A 22,751-nucleotide genomic window follows, 5' to 3' on the forward strand; every position below is an offset into this window, starting at 1 on the left:
AGATGGTTCAGGCCTAGAGACAGGAAGTCTTGGGTTCGAATCTGTTCTCAGATCCTTCCTAGCTGTATGACCCTGGGCAAGTCACTTAACCCCCATTGCCTAACCCTTAACTATCTTCTGCCTTGAAGTCAATACACAGTTTTGATTCCAAGATGGTTTATATAATAATATATATTTATGTTATGTAAAATAAGGGTTTAAAAAATTAACTTCTCTTGGGTTCCATTGACTTACTTAAAGGAACCAAACTCTACCTTGGAATGGCATACAAGTAGGACTGGGTGGAAGACCCACTGCTTTCTCCAGAGCCACTGACAATATAGAATAAGAAAGGGGAAGAAACTTTCCCAAGGTTACATAGCAAGAGCAAGAAAAGTATCTTGCTGAGCCTTTTCCTTGTGACTAATTCTCTGGAACTCATCTATCCCTCCTTCTCCTCAACTGCCAGAGAAAGTAGAGGTTATTGAGAATAGAGCAACTGTGAGATTGACCTGGACCATTGCATGACTTTGATCAAGTCACTTAACCTTCATGAGTCTTGGTTTCCCTGTCAGTAAAACGAAAATAGAGACCCTGTCTTGCCTCCTCCCAGGCACATGGTAATATATAAAGTGCTGAGTGTGGGGAGCCAGGAAGACCTGAGTTCAAATTCAGCCTCCATTACTTACTAGTCAGATAACCCTAAACAAGTCACTTAATTCTGTCAGCTTCCATTTTTTATTTGTTTTTTTTAACCATATTATTGTTGTTTTTTAATTAGAAATATCTTTAGTATAAAAATAATCAACTGTAAAATGAGCAGAATGATAGCACCTACCTCACAAGGTTGATGTGAGAATCAAATTAAATAATATTTGTAAAAATAAAGTGCTTGGCATAGTGCCTGGCACAAAGCAAGCATTATATAAATTCTCACTCCCTTTTCCCTCCCAGAGCCATCCATCATAATGAGGCAACTTGATATAGTGGAATGAGCATTGGCCTTGGAGACACCTGGTTTTGAATCTTAACTCAGACATTAGTTGTTTGGCCATGGGAAAGTTATTTAAACTACTATGAGTCAGTTTCCTCATATGTAAAATGGGAATAAGAATACCCTGTGTTACTGACTTCATAGGCTTTTGTGAGCTCATGAGGAAAAAGTACAGAAAGCATTTTGCTTGTTTTAAAGCCCTGTGTAAAAGGTCAGCTATTATGAGAGATACCATGGCAGAATCACTAGAGTTCTGGACTAGGAGTTTGGAATATCTGAGTTCAAATCTCGCTTTAGCACCTATAAGCTCTGTGATCCTGGACAAGTCACTTGCCTTAGTTTCTTCATCTGTAAAATAAGAAGACTGTATTAGATGGCCTCTAAGAGCCTTCCTAGCTCTAAGGCTATGGTCCTGTGGTGACCAGGGATGGGAGGAAGGCTGGGTGCACAGGAGAGCTCCCTAAACAAGTGTGAAAAGTCCAAATCTGGACCTTTGGTCTTGGCCAACTCATGTTGGCTTGAGGGGAGGGAGGAGTTGGTGCTGGCTTAATACCTTCCAGGAGCCAATTCAAGGGAATCTTTTTTCCATGCTTTAATAAACTAAAGCTTACCTCAAAACCCAGACTTACCAACCTTCCTTGGTCCCTGGGTTCTGGGATCTGCCATCTCTGACCCCTAATTCCCTTCCCTTTCTTCTGATTAAGCCTCAGTTATGAGGTGGGCCCCTTTCTGGATATCATTTCCTTCTTCCGCAACCTGTCCCTATCCAGTCAGTTTTATTTATGAAGTCACTGAGAATATACACATTCAGAAATAACAATGGAGTGCTAAATCATTAGATGTACATAAGCCTCCCCAGCCCCAAATTAAGGGACCCCAAAACTTTCTAAGCCCAATCTTAGCCACAGTTCCCCCCAGATCCCTAGTTCTCTGGCTCTTTTAGATAGAAGCATCACAATGAGGCATCCATTACCCTCAACCCTAGAAAAATATGACATATATCTTTCCTACAAAAAAAAAATCTCTGGACTCATTATATCAAATTAATTGATCTATTCCTCAAATCACAGGCTTACTCTCAGCCTGTCAGGAAGCTTTCTGAAGTTCTGACAGGCTTGGAGTCCCATTTGTTCCATTTGGAAGATCCAAAGATAAGAGATCATTCAAAGTAGAAGAAGAAGAAGAAGGAGCCTAGATCTGTATAGAAAGCTCTCAGTGAGGAAATTCCTTTCATGGGGCAGACAGGGCACCTGGTCAGTGATTCCTAGTCTTAGAAAACAGCCCAGGGCCCTGAGAGTTTAATTCACTCATCCAGGGGCTCATAGCCAGTGTGCATCAGAGGTGAGACTTGAACCTAAGACTCCAAGGCAGTTCTTTATCTGCTAAGCCACAAACTACCTCTCTGTGTATTCTTGTATGGAGCTCCCTCAAAATCTTTAGCTAATAATAATTTCATAATAGCTTTTTTTTTAGTTTTATAATTTTTATTTAAGTTTCTTTTAAAAATGTATAGTTTTATAAAGTCATAAATTTTAAATTATATATTTGTATAATTATATAAATAAAATATATGTAAATTACAAAATTATATCATTTTATAAAAATTTAAATTTTATAAAGGACCTACCTCACAGCAAGTATTATCCCTATTTTACAAAGGAATAAACTATTGAGCAAATAAAGCCAATGGCTTATTCAAGGTCCCATGGTCAGTAAGTATCAGAAATAGGACTCAACCCTAGGTCTTTTGACTCTACAGCCAATGTTGATCATACTCCCATCTTCCCTCTCAATAGAGGAAAACCCAAGGAAATACCAGGCAGGCAATGCATGAATTAGAAAAGGAGGGTGTGAAGTCCAAGGAAGGACCTGGGTTCTAATCCCAACTTTGCTTGCTACTATTGGCTAAGCAGGTTTTTTTTTTTAAACCCTTACCTTCAATCCAATATTCTGTATTGGTTCCAAGGCAGAAGAGTGGTAAGGGCTAGGCAATGGGGGTTAAGTGACTTGCCCAGGGTCACACAGCTGGGAAGTGTCTGAGGCCAGATTTGGCTAAGCGATTTTGGACAAATCCCTTCCCATCCCTGGCCCTCTTGCTTTCCTTCTTCCCAGGGCTCCAGTAGTTTTAAGCCCTATGATCTGAATTATGCCCGTTTTGTGAATGTTTCTCCCCAGAAGACAAGAGAGCCTAAGGAGTCCTAGGCATGACTAACCCCCTCTTTCCCCTTGGGACAGTGGAGGAGCTCTACTCAGCGCTAGAACAGGGGCAGCTGGAGGTGGCGCATCACCTAGTGAGGCTGGAGCGGGAGCTGGCGCAGGACGGAAGTGGAATGAATGAGGAGGAGCTGATCCGCCAGCAAAGCAAGGTGGAGGCCCTGTATACGCTGCTGAAGATAGCCGTGCTGCGTGTGCTTCGCTGGCCTAAGGAGACGGAGCCAGGACTCCTGCTCCAGGCCCTGAACATCATCCTGGAGCAAGAGCAAGAGGACCGAAGGGTGGCGGCTGAAGCAAGGGAGCCCTCAGCCCTGGTGACCACCCGGCCCCGGCGCTGGCTCAAGCTGTGGCAGGAAGGCGTGCAGGACTCCGTAGAGGCTCGGATGACTCGGCCTCACTCCATGACCCCAGATGGACCCAGGCCTGAAGGCAAGGAGGCCAGCTCAGAGGCTGCCCAGAGCTTTCTGCACATGGGCAAGACAATGAAGGAAGACCTTCTGTTCGTGGCCGAGCGCCTCCAGCCCCTCTATCCGGCTGAGTTCAATGTGTTCCATACCTACGCCATGTGCTATCATAACTATTTCTCAGCCCACGTCTCCTCCATGGCTCAGTTCGAGCTCAGTAAGCAAGACACCTCTCTCTTGCTTCTCTGGGTGCAGAACCTCTACCCAAAGTAAGTGAAGACCACAGCATATGTACTTGTCTATCTGTTGTTGTGGAAAGAGCTTTTGATTTAGAGTCAGAGGATTTGGGTTCAAATCCCAATTCTACTATTTATTGTAATCTCCATGACCTTGGACAAGTCATTTCCCTGACCTTAAGTTGCCCATTTATAATATGAGATGATTGCATTTGAATCTAAATATCCCCTTCCAGTTTTCTTTTAACCCTTACCTTCTCTCTTAACATCAATACTGTGTATTGGTTCCAAGGCAAAAGAGCAGTAAGGGCTAGGGAATGTGGGTTAAGTGACTTGCCCAGGGTCACACATCTAGGAAGCATCTGAGACCACATTTGAACCTAGGACCTCCTTAGTCTAAGCCTGGGTCTCAATCCACTGAGCTACCCAGCTGCCCCACTTCCAGTTCTAATGTTTTATTATTTGTGATTTTCTTCTCTCTCCTATAGCCTGGTAAAGCAGCCTCCCTCAATTTACCCTGCCAATTTTAAATAACACCACATATTTATTAAGTACCTCTCCTGTGCAAAACCCTATTGTTAGTCACTGGAGAAAGTACATATTTAGATGAGATTTTCCCTCACATATGCACAGAGCTTCCTATTATTCACTTATAGATTAAAAAAACCACTGAGAATTGGAGAAGAGGAGGGATTTTCCCCGTGTTAGGCAGCAAATCATTATGAGATTCAGAATTAAAAGCTAGGTGTCCTCATTCCCAGAATCCCAAAGAATCTCCAGTTCTGAGACTCTAAGATGGTTGTCAGCCTTCATAATGTAGGAGAGGTTTGGGGGACATGTTGGGTGGTCTAGGGGAGCAGGAAGCTGTGGGAAAGAGTAAGCTTCTATATATTCCTTCTACTTTGAATGATTTCTGATCTTTGGACTTGGAGTTGAAAGATCTGACTTGGAATACCAGTTGTCCTATATTATATATGTAGACAACTGGTATTCTAAGAAACTTTCTGTCTTGGAATATGTATGTATATATATTCTAAATATAATTTGATTTGATTGATACTAAGTATTCTTTCCAAGGCAAGAGAGAGGTAAGGGCTAGGCAATTGGAGTTAAGTGACTTGCTCAGGGTAACACGGCTAGAAGTGCCTGAGTTCATATTGAGCCCAGAACTTCTCCAGACCTGGTTTTCAATCCAGTGAGCCACCTAGTTACCCCAAGTTGTCCTATTTACTTGCCATACGACCTCGGACAAATCCCTTCCTCAAATCTGAACCTTAGCTTCATCCTCCAAAAACAAAAGGAATTGGACTAGATGACCTCCAAGGTCTCCGCCAAACTAAGAGGAAACCCTGGCCCTTATCACTGGAGTCTTTTAAGTGCCTAGGACTAGAGGCTGCCCCCTGGGAACTAGGGAGGAGAATGAAATATCTTCCAGACAGCTGTGTTTACTCTAGTGGACTCTCTAACAAGTCTTTGGAAGGTAACCATCTCCCCCACTCGAAGGGCCCTAGTAAACATCATCCCCCACTTTCTGATAAATGCTTATTATCGCCCTGGCCTCAGAGACAAAGACTCTTCCTTTGATCCTCACACCAGCACCGGAAGGGAGGTCCAGGGCTGAGCTGGTGTTTTCCCCTTTGGGATAGAAGAGGAAACAAAGATTCAGAGGGGAAGTGATTTACTCAGGGTCACACAACAAGGCAGGGGCAGAGCCAGGATGAGAACTCGGGTCTCCTGACTACCACAGACGGTGCTTGTTCACTTCCTCTTCTCAGCTATGCCTTTGGCAGAGAGCCGAAACCCCTTCAGCCATCGTGAATAGAGGTTTAGGAGTTCTAGATAACCCAGCAATTTGGAGTCCTGGGTAAAATCATAGATTGCAAGCTGGAAAGAGATTTTTTGTCGCTGTTGTTCAGATTTTTTCAGTTGTGTCTGTCTCTCTTATGACCCCATTTGGGGTTACCTTGGCAAAGATATTAGAGTGGTTTGCCATCTCCTTCTCCGGCTTGTTTTATAGATCAGAAAACTGAGACAAACAGGGTTAAGTGATTTGCTTACATACAGCTAGTAAGTGTCTGAGGTTGGATTTGAACTCGGGAAGATTCCCCAGTGCTCTATCCACTGTGCCACCTAGCTGCCCTAGTGATCTTAGAGACCCTCTTGTTCAATCCCCTCACTTCCTGAGGAAACTGATGCCCAGAGAAGTTGTCACTGGCCCTCATTCAGTCCCCTCACTTTATGAGGAAACTGATGCCCAGAGAAATTAAGTTCAGTTAAGCCCAAAGTCTTAGTAAGCGATGGAGAGGGAATTTGAACCCAGAACTGCTTCCTCTGCTTCCAAGACCAGCATTCTTTTGTTACTCATTCCTCCCAACCTTCCACCACCACCCCGTAAAGTGGAAGAGAGGAGCGTTCTGAACTGGGGGATTTTACTTTCAATATTATACAGTTGAAGAGCAGGTTCCCACGTGGACCCTTTGCACTTTTAGTAGAAAAAGCCCTAGAAAAGGAATTAGAGCCCCCTTTTGCACCTCTTTTTCCCCTCCTCAGGCCTCAGTTTCCTCACCTGTAAAATGATGGTGTTGGATGAGAGGCTCTTTAGTATCAGCTCAAAGGTTCTGGGTTTATGATCCCCACTCACCTCCTCCACTTCTGTGTGATGGTGAATCTATCAGTTTATGGAAGGGTGGCCCAGAGTTCCAGAGACCCGGAGCTAACCAGACTTTGGGCAGAGGACAGGAGGAAAGATGAAGCTGAAGAAGAAGGAGTATTTAAAAGGAGAGGATGTTAGTACCTCCAGAGAAAGAAACTGTTGGAATTGCCTTTCACATCAGTATATTTATGGTTTTATTGGGGGGAGGGGGTTGGTTACATATGACTTTGCTCTTACAACAATGACCAATATGAAAGTGTTTTGCATGACAACAAAACATTTTTAATTAAAAAAAAAAAGGAGAAGACATTAGGAAGAGAGTGGTCAGTTTGGCAGAGACCCAATTGTGCCTAGTCTCAGGCACTCCATCTTCTGGGATTCCAGCTCAAGTGCCATCCCTGGGTATCCAAAGACAGCTACTCCTGCCAGATTTCCGGAAAGCTGACAGGGAAGGGAGTAGAAACGGAAGATTTACAGCATCAGACCACTCCACCTCTAATCAGTGCCAAGTGGCATTGTGCCCTGTCGGAAGCCACAACCTGCCCCAAGATAGGAGGAATTAATGATTGACAGGGTCAGGTCTAAATGGAGGCATCCTGGGTGGAGGATGGGTGGAGAGGGGGGCATTCCAGGCATTGTTGGTCATGGCTGCTTGGTTGTTCTGTACTCCTAGAGTACACACCCTGAGCATCAGGCCCCCTCTGTCGGTCTTTGGTTATTCATATGTAAAATGAGGTAATAATATTGTCCAGGATTGTTATGAGGATCAAATGAAATATTTGTAAAGAATTTAGCACCATGCCTGGCACATAATAGTCTCTTAATAAATGTTTGTTCCCTCCCTGCACCCACTTTCATCTTCTGTCACTCTAAACTAGAAGCTTTCTAAGGAGTGGGACCTGGATCTGCTGCTCTCCCACCCTTCCATATTCTGTTCTGGCCAGATTTCATCCGGACTGTTGTGTTTAGTTCTCTCCACCATATTTTAGCAAAGTCATTGATAAGCTGGAAACCATCCAAGGAAGTGCCACCATGATGATGAAGGGCTTCAAGACTATGCCATAATGGGAATCTGGGGATGAAACTGAGAAGGGCTCTGGGAAATATTATCACTGCTCTCAATACTTAAAAGGCTGTCTTATGGAAGGCAGATTTATTCAGCCTGGCTCCAGAAGACAGAATCAGGAGCATTGGACAGAAGTTGAAAAGATGTGAATTTAAGTTTTGAGATCAGGAAAATCTTCCTAACAGTTAGAGCTGTCCCAAAGTAGAATTGGATGCTTTGGAAGGTAATAGATTCCTTCTTACTTCAAATGAAAACTAGTTAACCCTTGTCTCAGGTATTGGGAGGAACTCTTTTGGGGTTGGACCAGATGTCCAATTAAGGTGCCTTCCGATTTGGAGATTGCATGATTCTGTGAGCTCTTCTTAGACTCTATCTTTTCTTGTCCTTTCTTTCTCTTTTAAAAAAAATCCCTACCTTCTATCCTAGAATTAATACTATTTGGACTCCAAGACAGAAGAGTAGTAAGGGCTAGGCATTGGAGGTTAAGTGACTTGCACAGGGACACACAGGCAGGAAGTGTCTGAGATCAAATATGAACCCAGGACTCCTGTCTCCAGGCCTGATGCTCTATCCACTGAACTACCTAACTGCCCCACCCTTCTCCCTTTTCTTTTGAGACTATCCATATGCTTAGCCTCATGACCAGCTCTGTATTGAGGGAATGGGAGGGAAAAGTCTTGGAAAAGTTCTCTGCTCACAGGCCCTTCATTTCTGCATTTCCCTTTGTTTTCACTATTAGTGAAATCATCAATAATGTCAAGCTATCAGGGAGACTTCAAGAAATCGGCTTGGGGAGCCTCCTGCCACCCAAACAAATCCGAAGGCTAGAAGTCAACTACCTATCTGATGAGACGGTAAGAGTGGTACTGTCTGATGTGGCCTGGTCCCTCTCTCCTTACCCCTTCTTCACAGTAGCTGCTCTCTATCTGCCCTCCCATCCCATTCTAGTTTGGGGAATTGGCCAATACACAGTATTGAGTCTAAGTCAGAAGATAAGGATTTTAAAAAAAGAAAAGAGAGAAATTAAAAGATAAGGGAAAGTTATGAAGAAAAAAAAGAGGGTAAGATATAATGACTGAGATAGCAATGGAAAGGAGAGAGAAGAAAGAAAGACAGAAAGGAAGGGAAAGCTAGGGAGACAAAAAGAAAAAGAGAAAGAGAGAGAAAAGCAGAGAGATGAGAGAGAAAATTGAAAAGAGATAGAGGAAACAGACAGTGAAGAAAGACAGAGACAGAGAAAGTAAGAGCAGAATGGATAGCTGGAGAGAGCCTTTGAATGTAAGTCACCAGGTGTCAGTATGAGTGCAAGACCTGGTTTTCCAAAGGTAGATTCTGGAGGTTTAATATTACTTTGAGCTAAGAAACCAAAAAGGAGGCTGGACATCTAAAAGAAGGATGAGGAGAACCTGATATGGTAATCTGGGTAGGGACAACAAGGGAGGGGGGAAATAAAGGATCTTGGTATTCATAGGTTGGTTGAGAGGAGATCAGTGAGATGGGAAATGAGGACTTAGTGAGAGGGTTCCCCCTTACTAAGAGTGAGGAGCTCTGAGTTAGTCCTGGCTAACCCACTAACTTGCTATGTGATCTTGAGCACCTCCCTCCCCCTCTCTGAGCTATGGTTTCCACATCTGTAAAATAAGAATGATGAACCCTGCATTAGGTTGAGGTACAAGTAGGGAATGTCAATAATAGTCAAAAATTACTCTTAAATAAAAAGACTTAAAATACTCACAAAGTTTCAGTGACTCACCAATGTGTGGAGATATTTTTATTCTTCATCATGATGATTGTGATGTCAATCAAATGAACCAAAAGCTTTCCTGTCTGTAGACAGACTTCCTTCTCAAAGAAGGCACCAGCCCCTTCCCAAGGGAGAGTCCTCCCAGCAGAGCACAAGCCAAAGGATTCTGTGGCAAGAGAGGCACACCCTCCTCTCCCCAAAAAGTGGGCCTCTGTTGTATAAATAGCTGGAAGGGAATTTAGAAACTATTTAGTTTAATCACTCATTTTACAGATGAGAAAATTAAGGCTCGGAAAAGAGAAGTAATTTACCTAAAATCAAACACAGTCAGTAAGTTAACTAACAGAGGGGTTTGTATCAGAACAGGGAATTAAGCCCTGAAGTTCTGACTCCAAATCCAGCAGGTTTCCTCTTTTACCGTGATAACCCAGGGCTGGATGTGAGTGGCTAATGATAATAATAATAAGTAATACCAATTCATTTGTCTATAGTGCTTTCTCCAAAGCACCTTCCTTGCAAAAAGCCCTGGGTAGGGACGTAATTTAGAGGCTAATATTTGACAAAAGATGAAGGCTGAGAAAATCAGAGAATTATAGAATGGTAGTGTCAGAAAGGACTTCAAAGATCATTAACCTCCTCTATGTACAGATAAGAAAACTGAGTCACAGAAGAGACTTTCTCAGACTGAAAGTTGGTCATAGGGGCCAGACAAGAGGAGATCCAGGTCTTCTGATTCCTGCATCACCTAAGATGCTTTCCTCTATCCCTTCCCACCCCCCATATCCCATCCCACCCTGGGACCTTAGAGCCAACCAGGAGTGAGAATGGGGGTGGGAAGGGATAGAGGAAAGCATCTTAGGTGATTCCCTTATCCCCAGGCTGAACCTACTACCACAAAGTTCCCATGACCATCTGGGTCCTTCCCCCATTATTCAGGCAAGTGTCCAGGAACTGATGAACGAGGGGCTGAAGCTGGAAGTGAAGAAATGGTCAGAGGACAAGGAGCCCATATATCTAGAAGGATACTTCCACAGTGAGCTCCCAATTGACATCATCCAGGTACTGGAACAGCTTTTCTGGCCCCTTGCTCCATAACACAGAGGCATAACACATATGTACAGTCTATGGAACATAAATGTATGCATATCCAGGAGCTGTGGCTTTGGCCCCCAAAACACACAGATGTATTTTTCATTCAGGTATCCACCCGTATGAATACTTGGTACCTGGATACACAGCCCTGGCTCTCAAAGGCAAAACAAGTGTGAAAATATGCACATAAGTATGTCCAGATCTCTTGTGGCCCTTCCCCAACATATCCACCCATACCTGGATGTGCCTGTATGTGTATGTGTTACATGGCATGCTGAGCCCAATAGCCTGGGCTGCTTACTGCTGACACACTTGACTATCCACGTAACATAGTGTCTGTACTCCTAGATCTCATCCCACCCCTTACACCTACCCCAATCTCCCACTCCCACTTTAAAAAAAGAGAGAAAAACCCAAATATGTAGCCAAACTCATAGTGGCCAGAGAGCTAGATTTGAAGTCAGATGACACAAGTTCTAATCCTGTCTCTGCTATTTAGTACTATATCCTTCCCTTTTCTGGGAATCATTATTCTTTCTCTATAAAATAAGGGGACTGAACTTGGTAGATCTCTAAGGGCCCTTCTACTATGATTTTTTAAAAATATATGCACAAGGCAGCTAGGTAGCTCAGTGGATAAAGAGCAAGACATGACATCCTAGGTTCAAATCTGGCCTCACACAACTTCCTAGCTGGATGACCTGGGGCAAGTCATTTAATCACCAATTGCCTAACTCTTACCACTCTTTGGAACCAATATTTAGATTCTAAGATGGGTTTTAAATATATGTATTCTCTCTCTCTCTCTCTCTCTCTCTCTCTCTCTCTCTCTCTCTCTCTCTCTCTTTCTGTCTCTCTGTCTGTCTGTCTGTCTGTCTCTCTCCCCCTCCCTCCTTCTCTGTCTTTCTGTCTTTCTATCTCTTATTCTCTGTCTCTGTCTCTGTCTCACTTCTGCAAAGAACTGGTGATCCTTCACACGCATCAATTAGTAAACATTGGTTAACTGCATACACCCTCTGTGTATCCATACCTTTGCACACATTTATTCCTTTGTTCATATTCCTTCCCTGGGCAGGAAAAGGTGATCCACCCCAGGCAGCCTTTGCCATTATCTCATAGTCCCAACAGTCTTCCCTTTCCCCAGGATGTGAAGGCTAGAATGCATTCCTACATCCCTTCATCCCTACCAGCCAGAGTCTCAGGAGCAAGATCTGCTCAAGTCTATACCCCCAACCCCTCTCTTCCTAACCTCCTTTTTCTTATAGATTATCTCTGGGTTACAAATCAAGGCTGAGAACATTACAATTGACCTGGGTAAACAGATAAAACCACTGCTGATGACTAAGTTCTCCTCCTTCCTGAAAAGGTATGCCCCTTCACGGGTAGGGCACTAGTGTTCATGGGGCAGGGCTCCCCCCAACTTTGCCCAATCCTTGGAGGGCACAGGGCAAGGACTCAGGGCTCGGATCCCTACAATGCTGAAATTCTAGCCTTTGCCAGTCTTTGTAATTTGGGGACCAGTTTTCTTTCCCACTCTGGGCCCCATCTTCCCCATCTCTAAGATTATGAAATTATACCCACAGCTACCAACAAGCCTTTGTAGACTTCTTGGAGAAAGGCAAACAACAGAAACATTACAGAGCCATCATCATGGCCAACATCAACAACTGCCTGGCTTTCAGGTAAGCCTAGGGACGGGAGGGTGAACCACTGCAGGAGAACTAGCAGTCTGTCACTGAAGCAGTCTTTCCTGAGTTTTCTCCCACTTTCCCACCCCATGAGCTCAGCCCTGTGCTTAGGTCACATGTTGGGAAGATAAACTAGGACCAGGGGCCTCAGGGAGCTCCCTGGAGAATTGCCAGAAGTATAGGATACAGAATTTCATCAGTTGACAGTGTCCTCATTTAAGAGGAGGACTCGTTTAAGAGGAGGAGACTGAGACTCAGGGAGAATTTGTGACTTGTCTAGTGGCAGAATGAGGACTGGAACCTAGTGTAGGGCTAAGGTGATTAATCATTCAATCAATATACATTAAATGCCTACTATGTACCTCAAAGAACTTATAAGTTAATGGGCACCGGAGAGCCCTAAAATTACTAAGTATGATGTGGAAGAGAATTCAGAGATCAGTGAAGTATCTGTTGAGCATCATAAAATCACAAAGAGAATTCCTCTAAATGGGATCAGTGTAATAAAGAATTCAAACATTAAGCAAATTTTCATATGATCACCAAGAGGTGATCAGTGAGGGGGCAACTAGGTGGCTCAGTGAATAAAGAACCAGGATATCTCTTAGCTGTGTGACTGGGCAAGTCATTTAACCCAAATTGTCTAGCCCTTCCTACTCTTTTGCCTTGGAACCAATACACAGTATTATTGATTCTAAGATGGAAGGTGTTGGGTTTTGTTTTGTTTTGTTTGGGGTGGAGGGGGCACTGTTATCAGTGAACAAAGGATTCAGCCAGAAAGTTCATCTCACTAGTCACCAGAGTACCCACTCTGTCTTTTCCTGTTAGGAAAAGAAAAGGGTCAGTATAGTCTAAAGTAATCAAAGAAGGCTTCCTGGAAGAAAGGATTTGAGTAAGTCTTTGAAGAATGAAAATGCACTTTTTGATAGGAGGAAACTAAAGGAAGGCCAGTGTAAACAAAGGCTTAGGATATCTGCTGGTGTGTTCACCCTAGCCTGATCAGAGTTTCTATAAAAGGAGCAAAAGAAAAAGAAGTCTGAAAGTGGGGAAGTCTGGGGGGAAACCATGGATGAATACCAGGATAAGGGTCCTGGACTTCAGCTCCTAAGGGGGATAGTTCCCCTGGGAAGCTTGTTCTCAGCTTCTCAGTAAAACCTCTCTTTCTAAGGTTTGTTCACTTCTTTTTCTACTTCAAGACTATATTTGTAGATTGTAGATGTATAGCATTTAATAAACTCTTTTTCTTGGTAAAGTATATTTAAAAGGGCTTAACACCACCCCAGAATTAAGCTTTCTCATTCCCTGGCTTCAGAAGAAAAAACACTGAACTTGACAGAAGACCAGGATGAATACTGATCTCCACTGACTGACTCCTCACGTGATCTTGGACAAATCTCTTTCCTTCTTTGGGTTTCTTTTTCTATAAATATATATATGTATATACATACATATATATACAAATATGGATATATATTTTATGTATTTACATATGTATGTTTTATATTTATTTATACACAAATATGGATATATATTTATATGTTTTATATGTATTTATACCTATATATGTATATATTTTTATTTTTAAACATTTATAGCTGTATGTTTTCATATTTATATCTGTGTAGATTTTTATATATTTATATATGCTTATATCTCTATATTTATGTCTACATATTTTCACATTTACATCTGTATATATAATATATACATAAATATATACATAAATACCCATAAAGAAATATACATATTTCTTTATGGGTATTTATATCTGTATATGTTTATTTGTAGATTTATATCTATATTTTTCTATGTGTGTGTATATATATATATGTATAAAAGCCCTTACCTTCTGTCTTAGAATAGATGCTTAGCATTGGTCCCAAGGCAGAAGGGAAGTAAGACTTAGACAATGGGGATCAAGTGACTTGCACAGGGTCAGTCATCCAGCTAGGAGGTGTCTGAGGCCAGATTTGAACCCTGCTCCTCCCATCTCCAGGCCTAGCTGTCTATCCACTGAGGGAGGTAGTTGCCCTTCTTCTCCCCCTCTCCTTTTTGTTAAAGAAGAGAGTTGGTTGGATCACCGTGGCCTGTTCTGAGCTTAACCTCCCTGTTTGCTTTCAGGACACACATTGAAAAGGTTTCCCAGACACTGAAGAAGGAGCCTTCGAGCTTCATCTTCCACCCCCTCCCTGAGATAGAGCAAGGTGGCTTCAACATTCTGCTCCAAGACCTGTTCCTGGTACTGAAGGTAATTTCCTGCCTTGGGAGAAGGAGAATTTGAGGGAATAGAGAGTGGGGGGTAGGGAGGCAGAGTCAGGTGCCCTCCGGCATGCTTGTCCTTCTTAGAGAAGCCGGGCTGGAAATGCCTTCCCTGCCTGCCTGGAAGTTGTCTCCACCTCACCCTCCTCATTCCTGGCCCCCAGACTTCCCTGTTTTGCCATATTCTCAGAGTCGCCATTTCCTGTCATCTACCCCACAGTGCCCCACCCCTTACCCGTCCGTTTCCAGGTCCGGCATGCCCGGACCCAAATACATCCTATCTATCCTCGTTTCTGGGAAATCCACAAAGCCTCCCTTAAGACATTTGCTTTAAAATTCAGCCTGTATTGGGGAATGAGCTGTTAGTTCAGAGCAACATCTCACACGTTTTGGGCTCAGGACTCCTTTCAGGTACTTAAGAGTTTTTTGAGGACTGCTCCGCCACCAAAACAACTTTTGCTTGGCTGGCTCATAGTACTATCGACATTTTGTTGTTTAGTCGTTTTCAGTCCCGATCCACTCTCTGTGGCCCCATTTGAGGGTTTTCTTGGCAGGGATACTGGACTGGTTTGCCATTTCCTTCTCTGACTCATTGGACAGATGAGGAAACTGAGGCCAACTTGTTAAGTGACTGGTGGAGAGTCACACAGCTAGTATATATCAGAGGCCACTTTTGAAATCAGGTCTGCCCTCACTCCAAAGCCAGTATTCTCTCCATTGCTGTACCCAGCTGCCTCTGATCTAAAAGGAAAAACGTGCCTCAAAGAAGACTTTCTGCCCTTGAATATGCCCTAAGGGCATCATATAGAGTCACAGAATCTGAGGCCAGATGTGAACTTCCTGATTCCAGGCCTGGCACTCTATCCACTATGCCACCTTTTATCAGTATTTACCATCTTAGAAATTACAATGTCTTAGTATTATTCTGAAAATGGTTTTGACCTTGGTGGTGCCTGAAAGGGTCTCAGAGGCCCCCATGGGTCCCTTGGATGACACTTTTGGAAAACTTTGGTTTAAAAATGCAACTTTTCCATAGCTGTTCCAGGGATGGCTAGAGATTCCCTGCACCCCTAGGCCTTTGCATGTTCACTGCCCCAAAGAGGGAGCTGTAATCTTCCTGGAGAAGATGTCTCCCCAGGTTCTTCCATATAAAACACGTTTTTTTGCCCCATCCTTATTTGTTGGGGGGGGGGGGTTGCCCTGTCCTTGTGTGCTTTTTGTCCCATTCTTGTGTGTTTTTTGCTCCATCCTTGGATTTTTTTTTTCATCCGTGTGTGTTTTTTGCCCCATCCTCTCTGTGATGGAGTCAAGGATAAGGGTGAAAAGCATGGGAGTGGGGGAAGATAAAGAGGGAAGGACTGAAAATCTAGTTCCGCCAGATTGCAATGGAATGCGAACCTGGAAATGGAGGTCACCCGGTAACTGATTGGCAGCCCCCACCCTCCCCTCAATAGCCATATCTGTGTGTGTTTGTGTGTGTATTCAGTCTGGGGTGGGGGCATCTAGGAGCTGTGCATCTTTAACCAAAATAAAACTGTTCCTCTTCTAGCCTCTGTTCAAGAGGCTGACACAGACCCGCTGGGCCACCCATGAGGAAACTGTGGCAGAAATCATTAGGATCACCAGTGAGCGTCTGCCAGAATTCAAGGCCCTAAGAAAACGGTACCAAGAGGTAAGGAGGATGTGGCTGGGCCAGGAAATGTCACTTAAGCCCCTTGTAACAGGAAGCCTGCCTGACTGTCTGACCCCTACTCCACCCCTTCCCCACCTTCACCCCGTCCATATGGCCTGTGGGAACAGTCTGTGTCCCTTGGGAAGAGGAAAGGATGGACCCAAGGACTTATTCATGACCTTTCACCCTGGGAATCTTTTCGGGAATCCCTCCTCTCCCCAACACACACCTGTCTCATCTCCCAGGGGAAATTACATGGAGATAGATTTTTTTAAAATCCTCACAACCCTGGGAAGTAGGTGCCATTATTATTAACCCTTTTATAGATATAGAAACTAAGGCAGCAGAGATTATGCAGCTTGTCCAGGATCCTACAGCTAATGAGTCCAAAGCCATTTTTTAACTCAGGTCTTCCTCACTCCAGGGCCAGTTTTCTCTCTACTGAGGCTGCCTCTTATCTACTCTCTAATCTAAGGAAGAACCTGCCTCAAAGTAGAATGAATGACTTTTTGCCCCTGGAAGTGCCCTAAGAGTCATATTAGATTATACAGAGTCAGAGAATCTCAAGATACCGAGTCCCACCAGTAATGATCCAGACTTCCTCCATCTTCCCTTTCTAGCTTCCTCAGCAAGCACTTCCCCCTCTTCCTTGGCGCCCCACATTTATACCCACTCCCAGGCCCCAGATCTGCTGACCCAGCTGTTCTGTCCCCTCCTGATTTCAGGACATCATGGAAGCTATTCACCTATACCTAGTGAAGGAATACATCATCCGGCTCAGCAAGAAGCGACTAGTGCTAAGGACTGCAGACCTTCAATTGACCTTGGCCGGACAGATCTCGATGGATGCCACGAACATCCAACACTTCTGTTCCCAGAATGTAAGAGACAGAATTTTTTATAAATCCTTACCTTTGATCTTAGAATCAATACTAAGTTTTGGTTTGAAGACAGAAGAGCAGTAAGGTCAATGGAGGCTAAGTGACTTGCTCAGGGTTCACACAACTAGGAAGTATCTGAGGCCACATTTGAACCCAAGACCTCCCATCTCTAGGCCTGGCTCTCAATCCACTGAGCCACCCGGCTGCCTCCAATTTTGTGAAATAAAGGCAGACTGAGAGGAAAAGAGCAAGACCTTTTGTAGGTCCTCAATGATCCAGTTAAGGGATTCAGTCTGGGGCCAGGGTGATTTGCTCCATTGTGGAATGGAAGACTTGGGGCTTAAGTGACCAGGCTTTTTCTCCTTCAGGGATCTCCTGCAACCTGGCTAGAGCCAGCCCTCCCTACCCTGGCAGAAATCATTCGGCTCCAGGATACTAGCGCCATCAAGCTCGAGGTGGCAACATTTGCCAATAGGTTCCCAGATTTCAGGTGAGTGGAAGAGAAGAGAGAAGTCAAAACTCATCCCAAGAATCATATTCATCATTTGTTATTGTTTGTTTTCAATTGTATCCATTTCTTCATGACCCCATGTGGGATTTTCTTGAAAAAAGATACTGGAATAGTTTGCCATTTCCTTCTCTAGCTCATTTGACAGATAAAGAAACTGAGGCAAACAGGGTTAAGTAGCTTGCCCAGGGTCGCATAGCTAGTAAATATCTGTGGCCACTTTTGAATTCCAGTCTTCCTGACTCTAGGTCCAACTCTACCTACTGTACCACCTAGCTGCCTATATCCATTATACAGATGAGAAAATTGAGGATCAGAGATTTAAAACTGAAAGAGATATTAGAGATCATTTGGTTCAACCCTTTCATCTTATAGGTAAAGAAACCCAAGTCCCGTGAGTCACACAAGATCACACAGATAAAGTGGAGTCTAAACTCCTAGTGACCCCTACTTATCTCAAACATTCCAGCTACCACCAAAAATCCATCTTATCTTCTAAACTACCTATCTAAAACAAATATCAAACAAAAAGAGGTTTAAGAGGGAAGAGGTGAAAGTGGAATTTGACTTTTCTTTTTTTCCTGTGTCAAAAATACTTTTCATTGCTACCAGGGATGTTAACTCTGTTCCATTCACCAATCCTTCCCTCTAGAAATGTGATTTCCAAAGTCATAGAGTCTTTGGCATTAAGAAGAATCAGGAAAAGGTTCCTTGCAAAAGAGGCAGGACTTTAGCTAGAATCTGAAGACAGGGAATCGATGAGGTGGAGATGAGAAAAGAATATTCCAGGCATAGGAACAGCCACAGTGTCTGGAGATGGAGGGATTTGTTTGAGGAGTAACCTCAAAGTTGAGAGCTCTTTAATGGGGTTAGAAATACTTGCTATCTGTTCTTGAGGATCAGTACTCTGGTACCGAGGTGGAGGCCAGGGAATAAGGAAGCTCAATCTTAAAGGAAAACACAAAGAAGACTTTGCAAACCTCATGGGCACTAATTTGGAGTCACTTCCTCTCTTCCAGCTTTAGTTGGCCCATCAGCAAACCGAGAGTTGGATTCAAACTCTAATATTCTTTCTAGCTCAAACTCTAAACCCTATCACTCGATATCTAATTGAAACTTACTGGCATTAGGGAGAGGCTAAGGTTCAAACTTGCTTGAATGTAACAATTTCCATTAAATTCCTAATGCTTCCCTCCTTTTTCCATCTATTATTTAGTAATATTTATAATAATAATAATAATATTTCCATGAAGTTTCCATCACTTCTCTTACCTATCCTCCTACAAGCCATTCCTGTAAGAAAATCTAAATCTAGTGGGTTCCCAGTGGGCAGCTCACCAAAGCCACTGAATCTGAGGAGCTTCGAATAGAGTGGGTTGCATTCTATTTGCCTAGTGACCAGTGACATCTTTTAGTGATTCTACTGGAGAGAAGCTGGGAGAAGCAACAGTCTCTACCTTCCAGGAGCTAGTGGTGAGTGGATGTCAGTGAGAGGAACAGAGAGGAGATCAGAGTCATAGATTTAGAGCTGACAGGATCTTAGAGGTCATGAAGTCTAAGCTCTCTCCTGTAAGATGTTAAGTGACTTGACCCAAGTCATATCTGAAACTTGATTTGAATTTAGCTCTTCATGACTACATCACAGTGCTTTTAAAGGGGGAGAGCATATGATAATCTATTCAATAACTCTGGCAATGTAATGCTATATAGTGAAGAGTACTTAACTATATAGCAGAGTAGTGATGCTATAGTTATGGTAAAATAATGCAACAAGCTCTTAAGAAAAGGACAAAGTATATGGGAGAAAGAACCTGAGGCTAGGAGCCAGACAAACTAAATCCTAGACTCAGCTGTGTCACTGACTCTGTGTGACGTTGTATACAGCACCAACAATCTATGGCTCTCTTTAAGTTCTCATTCAACAAACATTTATTGAGCACCTACTGTATACAAAGTGATACTATGAAAAATACAAGGTTTAGATTAATTAATCAACAAGCATTTATTAAGCATCTGCTATGTGCCCAGCACCATGACTGGAATCACAAATACAGTGAATGAAGCAATCCCAAGGGCAGGTAGGTGGCTCTGGGGAAAGAGAGGCAGGCCTAGAGATGGTCCTAGGTTCGAATCTGGCCTCAGACACTTCCTAGCTGCATGACCCTGGGCAAGTCACTTAACCCCCATTGCCTAGTCCTTAACACTCTTCTACCTTGGAACCAATACACAGTATTGATTCTAAGAAGGAAGGTAAAGGTTTAAAAAAAAAATGAACGAGCAACAACAACCCCACCCCCAACCCCCCCAAAAAATAACCAATCTCAAGATAACATATATACATATACAAAATGTAGGTTCAAAGTAAATGCCTGAGCATTTCAGCGTCAAGGAAGTAGCATCTGCAGATATCAGGGAATCCCTCCTGAAGGAGGTCATGCTTAGGGTTTTGTTCACTTGATTTTTACTATAATCTTTTTTTTTTTCAAATTACATGTGAAAACAATTTTAACCTTTTTTTTTTACAAAACTGAATTCTAAATTCTCTCCTACCCCTCTTTCCTTCCCCCTCATTGAGAAGGCAAGCAATTTTATATGCAATCATAGAAAGCATATTATGTTTAGAGGGAATTTAGGGGTGGGGGGGCAGCTAGGGGTAGCTAGGTGGATTTAGATCCAGGCCCAGAAATAGAAGGTCCTAGGTTCAAATCTGGCCTCAGACACTTCCTAGATGTGTGACCCTGGGCAAATCACTTAACTCCCATTGCCTAGCCCTTACCGTTCTTCTGCCTTAGAACCAATACACGGTATTGATTCTAAGACAGACTATACGGGTGTTTGTTTTTTTTTAAATAGGATTTAGAGCCCCTAAAGGGTAGAGGTAAGGAGATAAGTCTCATCATAGAGGTAAGATATGGTCCTTACTATAATGGAGCTCTGATAGAGATTTGCCTCAAGAGAGACATTGAGAGTTAACAATGATAGAGTAGAAAAATAAATTATTCCTGGGGAAGCTGGAATAAAGTCCCAGGCCTGGTGTTGGGAAGATCTGGGTTCAAACTTTGCCTCAGATATTTCCTATCTGTGTGACCCTGAGTAAGTCACTTAATGCTGTTTACTTAGCCCTTGTTCCTCTGTCTTCAAGTTGCTAACAAGACAGAAAGTAAGAATTTAAAAGAAATAACACATTATGCCTGTTTCTGAATCCCAGATATTTCACTTACTAGTAATTTCTCCTGAAAGAAGCCCCCTTCTCTTTGGGCCTCAGTTTTCTCATCCATAAAATAATGAAATTGGTTGGACTAAATAATCTCTAAAATCCTTTTAGCTCTGATATTTTTTGTTTGTAGGCTGGCAAGGTGAGGTTGGGGGACAGAAGGGAGAAGGACCCCAAGGAGGGCCTTGAATTCTAAGCCACATTTCTCCTTATCTTGGTCTTGTTTTTTCTTATAGCAAAGGGCATTTGGGAGCCATCCTGACCATCAAGGGCAACTTGAGCCACAGCGAGATCAAAAGCATCAAAAACATTTTGGACGTTAGCACTTTGGTGACAGATTCCTCCAAGTCCCTGTTTTCACTTATAAAGGTTGGTTAGTTTTTCACCACAGCCCAGCCTGCACCCATGATTCCCCTCCCCGAAAAACTCTGCCCAGCTTCTTGCATGCTCATCGTGCCCTTCTCCCACCCCTGCCTCGTGGTACAAGAGACTCTCAAGCAGGAGCCGGCTGGTGGCCCAAAAGATGGTCACAGGCTTGGAGGTTATGGAGTCTCAGACTCCCAGGGTCTGTCCCCCCAAACCCTTCCCAGGAAAAGCCTGATTATCCAAAAAATGGGAGAACAGTTCAAACACTGACTGTCCTTTGAATCAAGTCAATCATGGCAAGGGCAAGAACCCTGGGACAGAAATCAAGAGAGAAGGGATTCCAGGCCTGGTTCTACCACCAAAATTCACTATTTGGCTTCAGAGGATTGTGACATCACTTCTCAAGACCTCAGTTTCCCCTTCTGTTAAATAAGGAGATCAGAATAAATGATCTCTAAGGTACCTTTCAGCCCTGATATTCTCTGGTTCTAAGTTACTTCTTGTATCTGGTTCTCAATGTAAGGTCTCTGATACTCCAGCTCTGGCAATGTATGCTCTGGGTCTAAGATCTTTTTCAGCTCTGTCTTTCTCTGATCTGTGATTCTTACCCTCTTACTAACTATGATAAACTATGTTCTGTAACTGAGATCTGTTCCAGCTGTCATTCCCTTGGTTCTAGGAGACTAAGACCAAGGGAGGAGAGATGGCTTACCCAAATTTTACAGCTAGAAAATGTCTGAGCTCAGCCTACAATCCAGATCTCTTGCCTCCTAGCCCTGGGTTTTCTCTCCTGGGCTATACCATCAGATCACTGAAGCCCAAAGTCATGTGGGGAAGCCTTAAGGACAAAGCTGCCCCTTCTATCCTTGCTTGCTGCCCTTTCAGTGGGCCCCTCATGTCTAAGGGCTTTCCCTTCTCCCCTGCTCCTCTCTCCAGGATCCTTCTCGTTCCCTCGGAAAGGGCTACAATAACCTTGGAATGGACCAGTACTGGACCAAGACCCTCTTGAGCCTGACTCTGATTCCTCCCCGCCTGGGAGCAGCCTGCTAAGTGGGGCCAAAAGGCAGGATTGGAAATGGGAGGCCTCAGAGTCCTCTGCTGAGGGATCATGTCCAAGGAGCTCATAGTAGAGCGGCCCCAGCCTTTTCCTTTCAGAACCTTTTGGTGGCCACATATTTGCTCTCACTCCCTCCTCTCTAGAGTTGTGCTTACTGATACCTTCACAGACACAAACATGCACATCCTTGGGCTGGAATTATCACTTCTCTATCCCTCTGGAAAGCCAGAAGGGTTGGCTCTGAGAGGTGTCTATAGACCAGGGCCCTTGGGATTCTCTCTTCCATTGTAGAGGGTTGAAATCCCTTATTGAACAGTATTGCCACATCTGGAGCACAGGCCCAGAGTTGGCCTGTCTCCCCTTCAGCTCTGGAACATGGCCTGATGTAAATTGTATATATTGTAGAGAACTTTTTATTTGTGTGTCTTTATATCTAAGATTTGTACTTGAATTTTTATAGTTTGATATTAAAAGTTCTGCTAAAGAATCTCAGGTTGAATGTCTTCATTTCATATCTTGGTTTCCTTTCTGCACCAGAGTAATAATAATTATTCCTGAGCCTAGAATAACAAATTATTATTTTAATAAGTAGTCTTTTTTTTTTAAAAAAAAATCCTTAACTTCTGTCTTAGAATTAATACTGTGTGTTGGTTCCAAAGCAGAAGAGTGTCAAGGGCTAGGCAAAGAGGGTTAAGTGACCTATCCAGGGTCATACTGCTAGGAA

The 22,751-nt window shown here is 43.3% G+C and overlaps 1 protein-coding gene across 1 annotated transcript in view; it reads left to right on the forward strand.

Annotated features, from left to right (window-relative positions):
- TNFAIP2 (TNF alpha induced protein 2) overlaps positions 1-22,514 on the forward strand; it is a 30,829-nt gene extending 8,315 nt beyond the window's left edge. The window contains exons 3-13 of the mRNA XM_044664628.1: positions 3,209-3,860; positions 8,286-8,400; positions 10,227-10,349; positions 11,648-11,748; positions 11,966-12,064; positions 14,192-14,318; positions 15,879-16,001; positions 16,727-16,882; positions 17,251-17,372; positions 20,841-20,973; positions 21,907-22,514. Of these exons, the coding sequence (XP_044520563.1) occupies positions 3,209-3,860; positions 8,286-8,400; positions 10,227-10,349; positions 11,648-11,748; positions 11,966-12,064; positions 14,192-14,318; positions 15,879-16,001; positions 16,727-16,882; positions 17,251-17,372; positions 20,841-20,973; positions 21,907-22,020 (1,865 nt within the window). The 3' untranslated portion in view covers positions 22,021-22,514. The remainder of the gene's footprint in view (positions 1-3,208; positions 3,861-8,285; positions 8,401-10,226; positions 10,350-11,647; positions 11,749-11,965; positions 12,065-14,191; positions 14,319-15,878; positions 16,002-16,726; positions 16,883-17,250; positions 17,373-20,840; positions 20,974-21,906) is intronic.
- Positions 22,515-22,751: the final 237 nt, after the last annotated feature.

The sequence above is a fragment of the Gracilinanus agilis genome, chromosome 2, assembly GCF_016433145.1.
Source record: "Gracilinanus agilis isolate LMUSP501 chromosome 2, AgileGrace, whole genome shotgun sequence".
In the NCBI taxonomy this organism is placed as follows: domain Eukaryota; kingdom Metazoa; phylum Chordata; class Mammalia; order Didelphimorphia; family Didelphidae; genus Gracilinanus; species Gracilinanus agilis.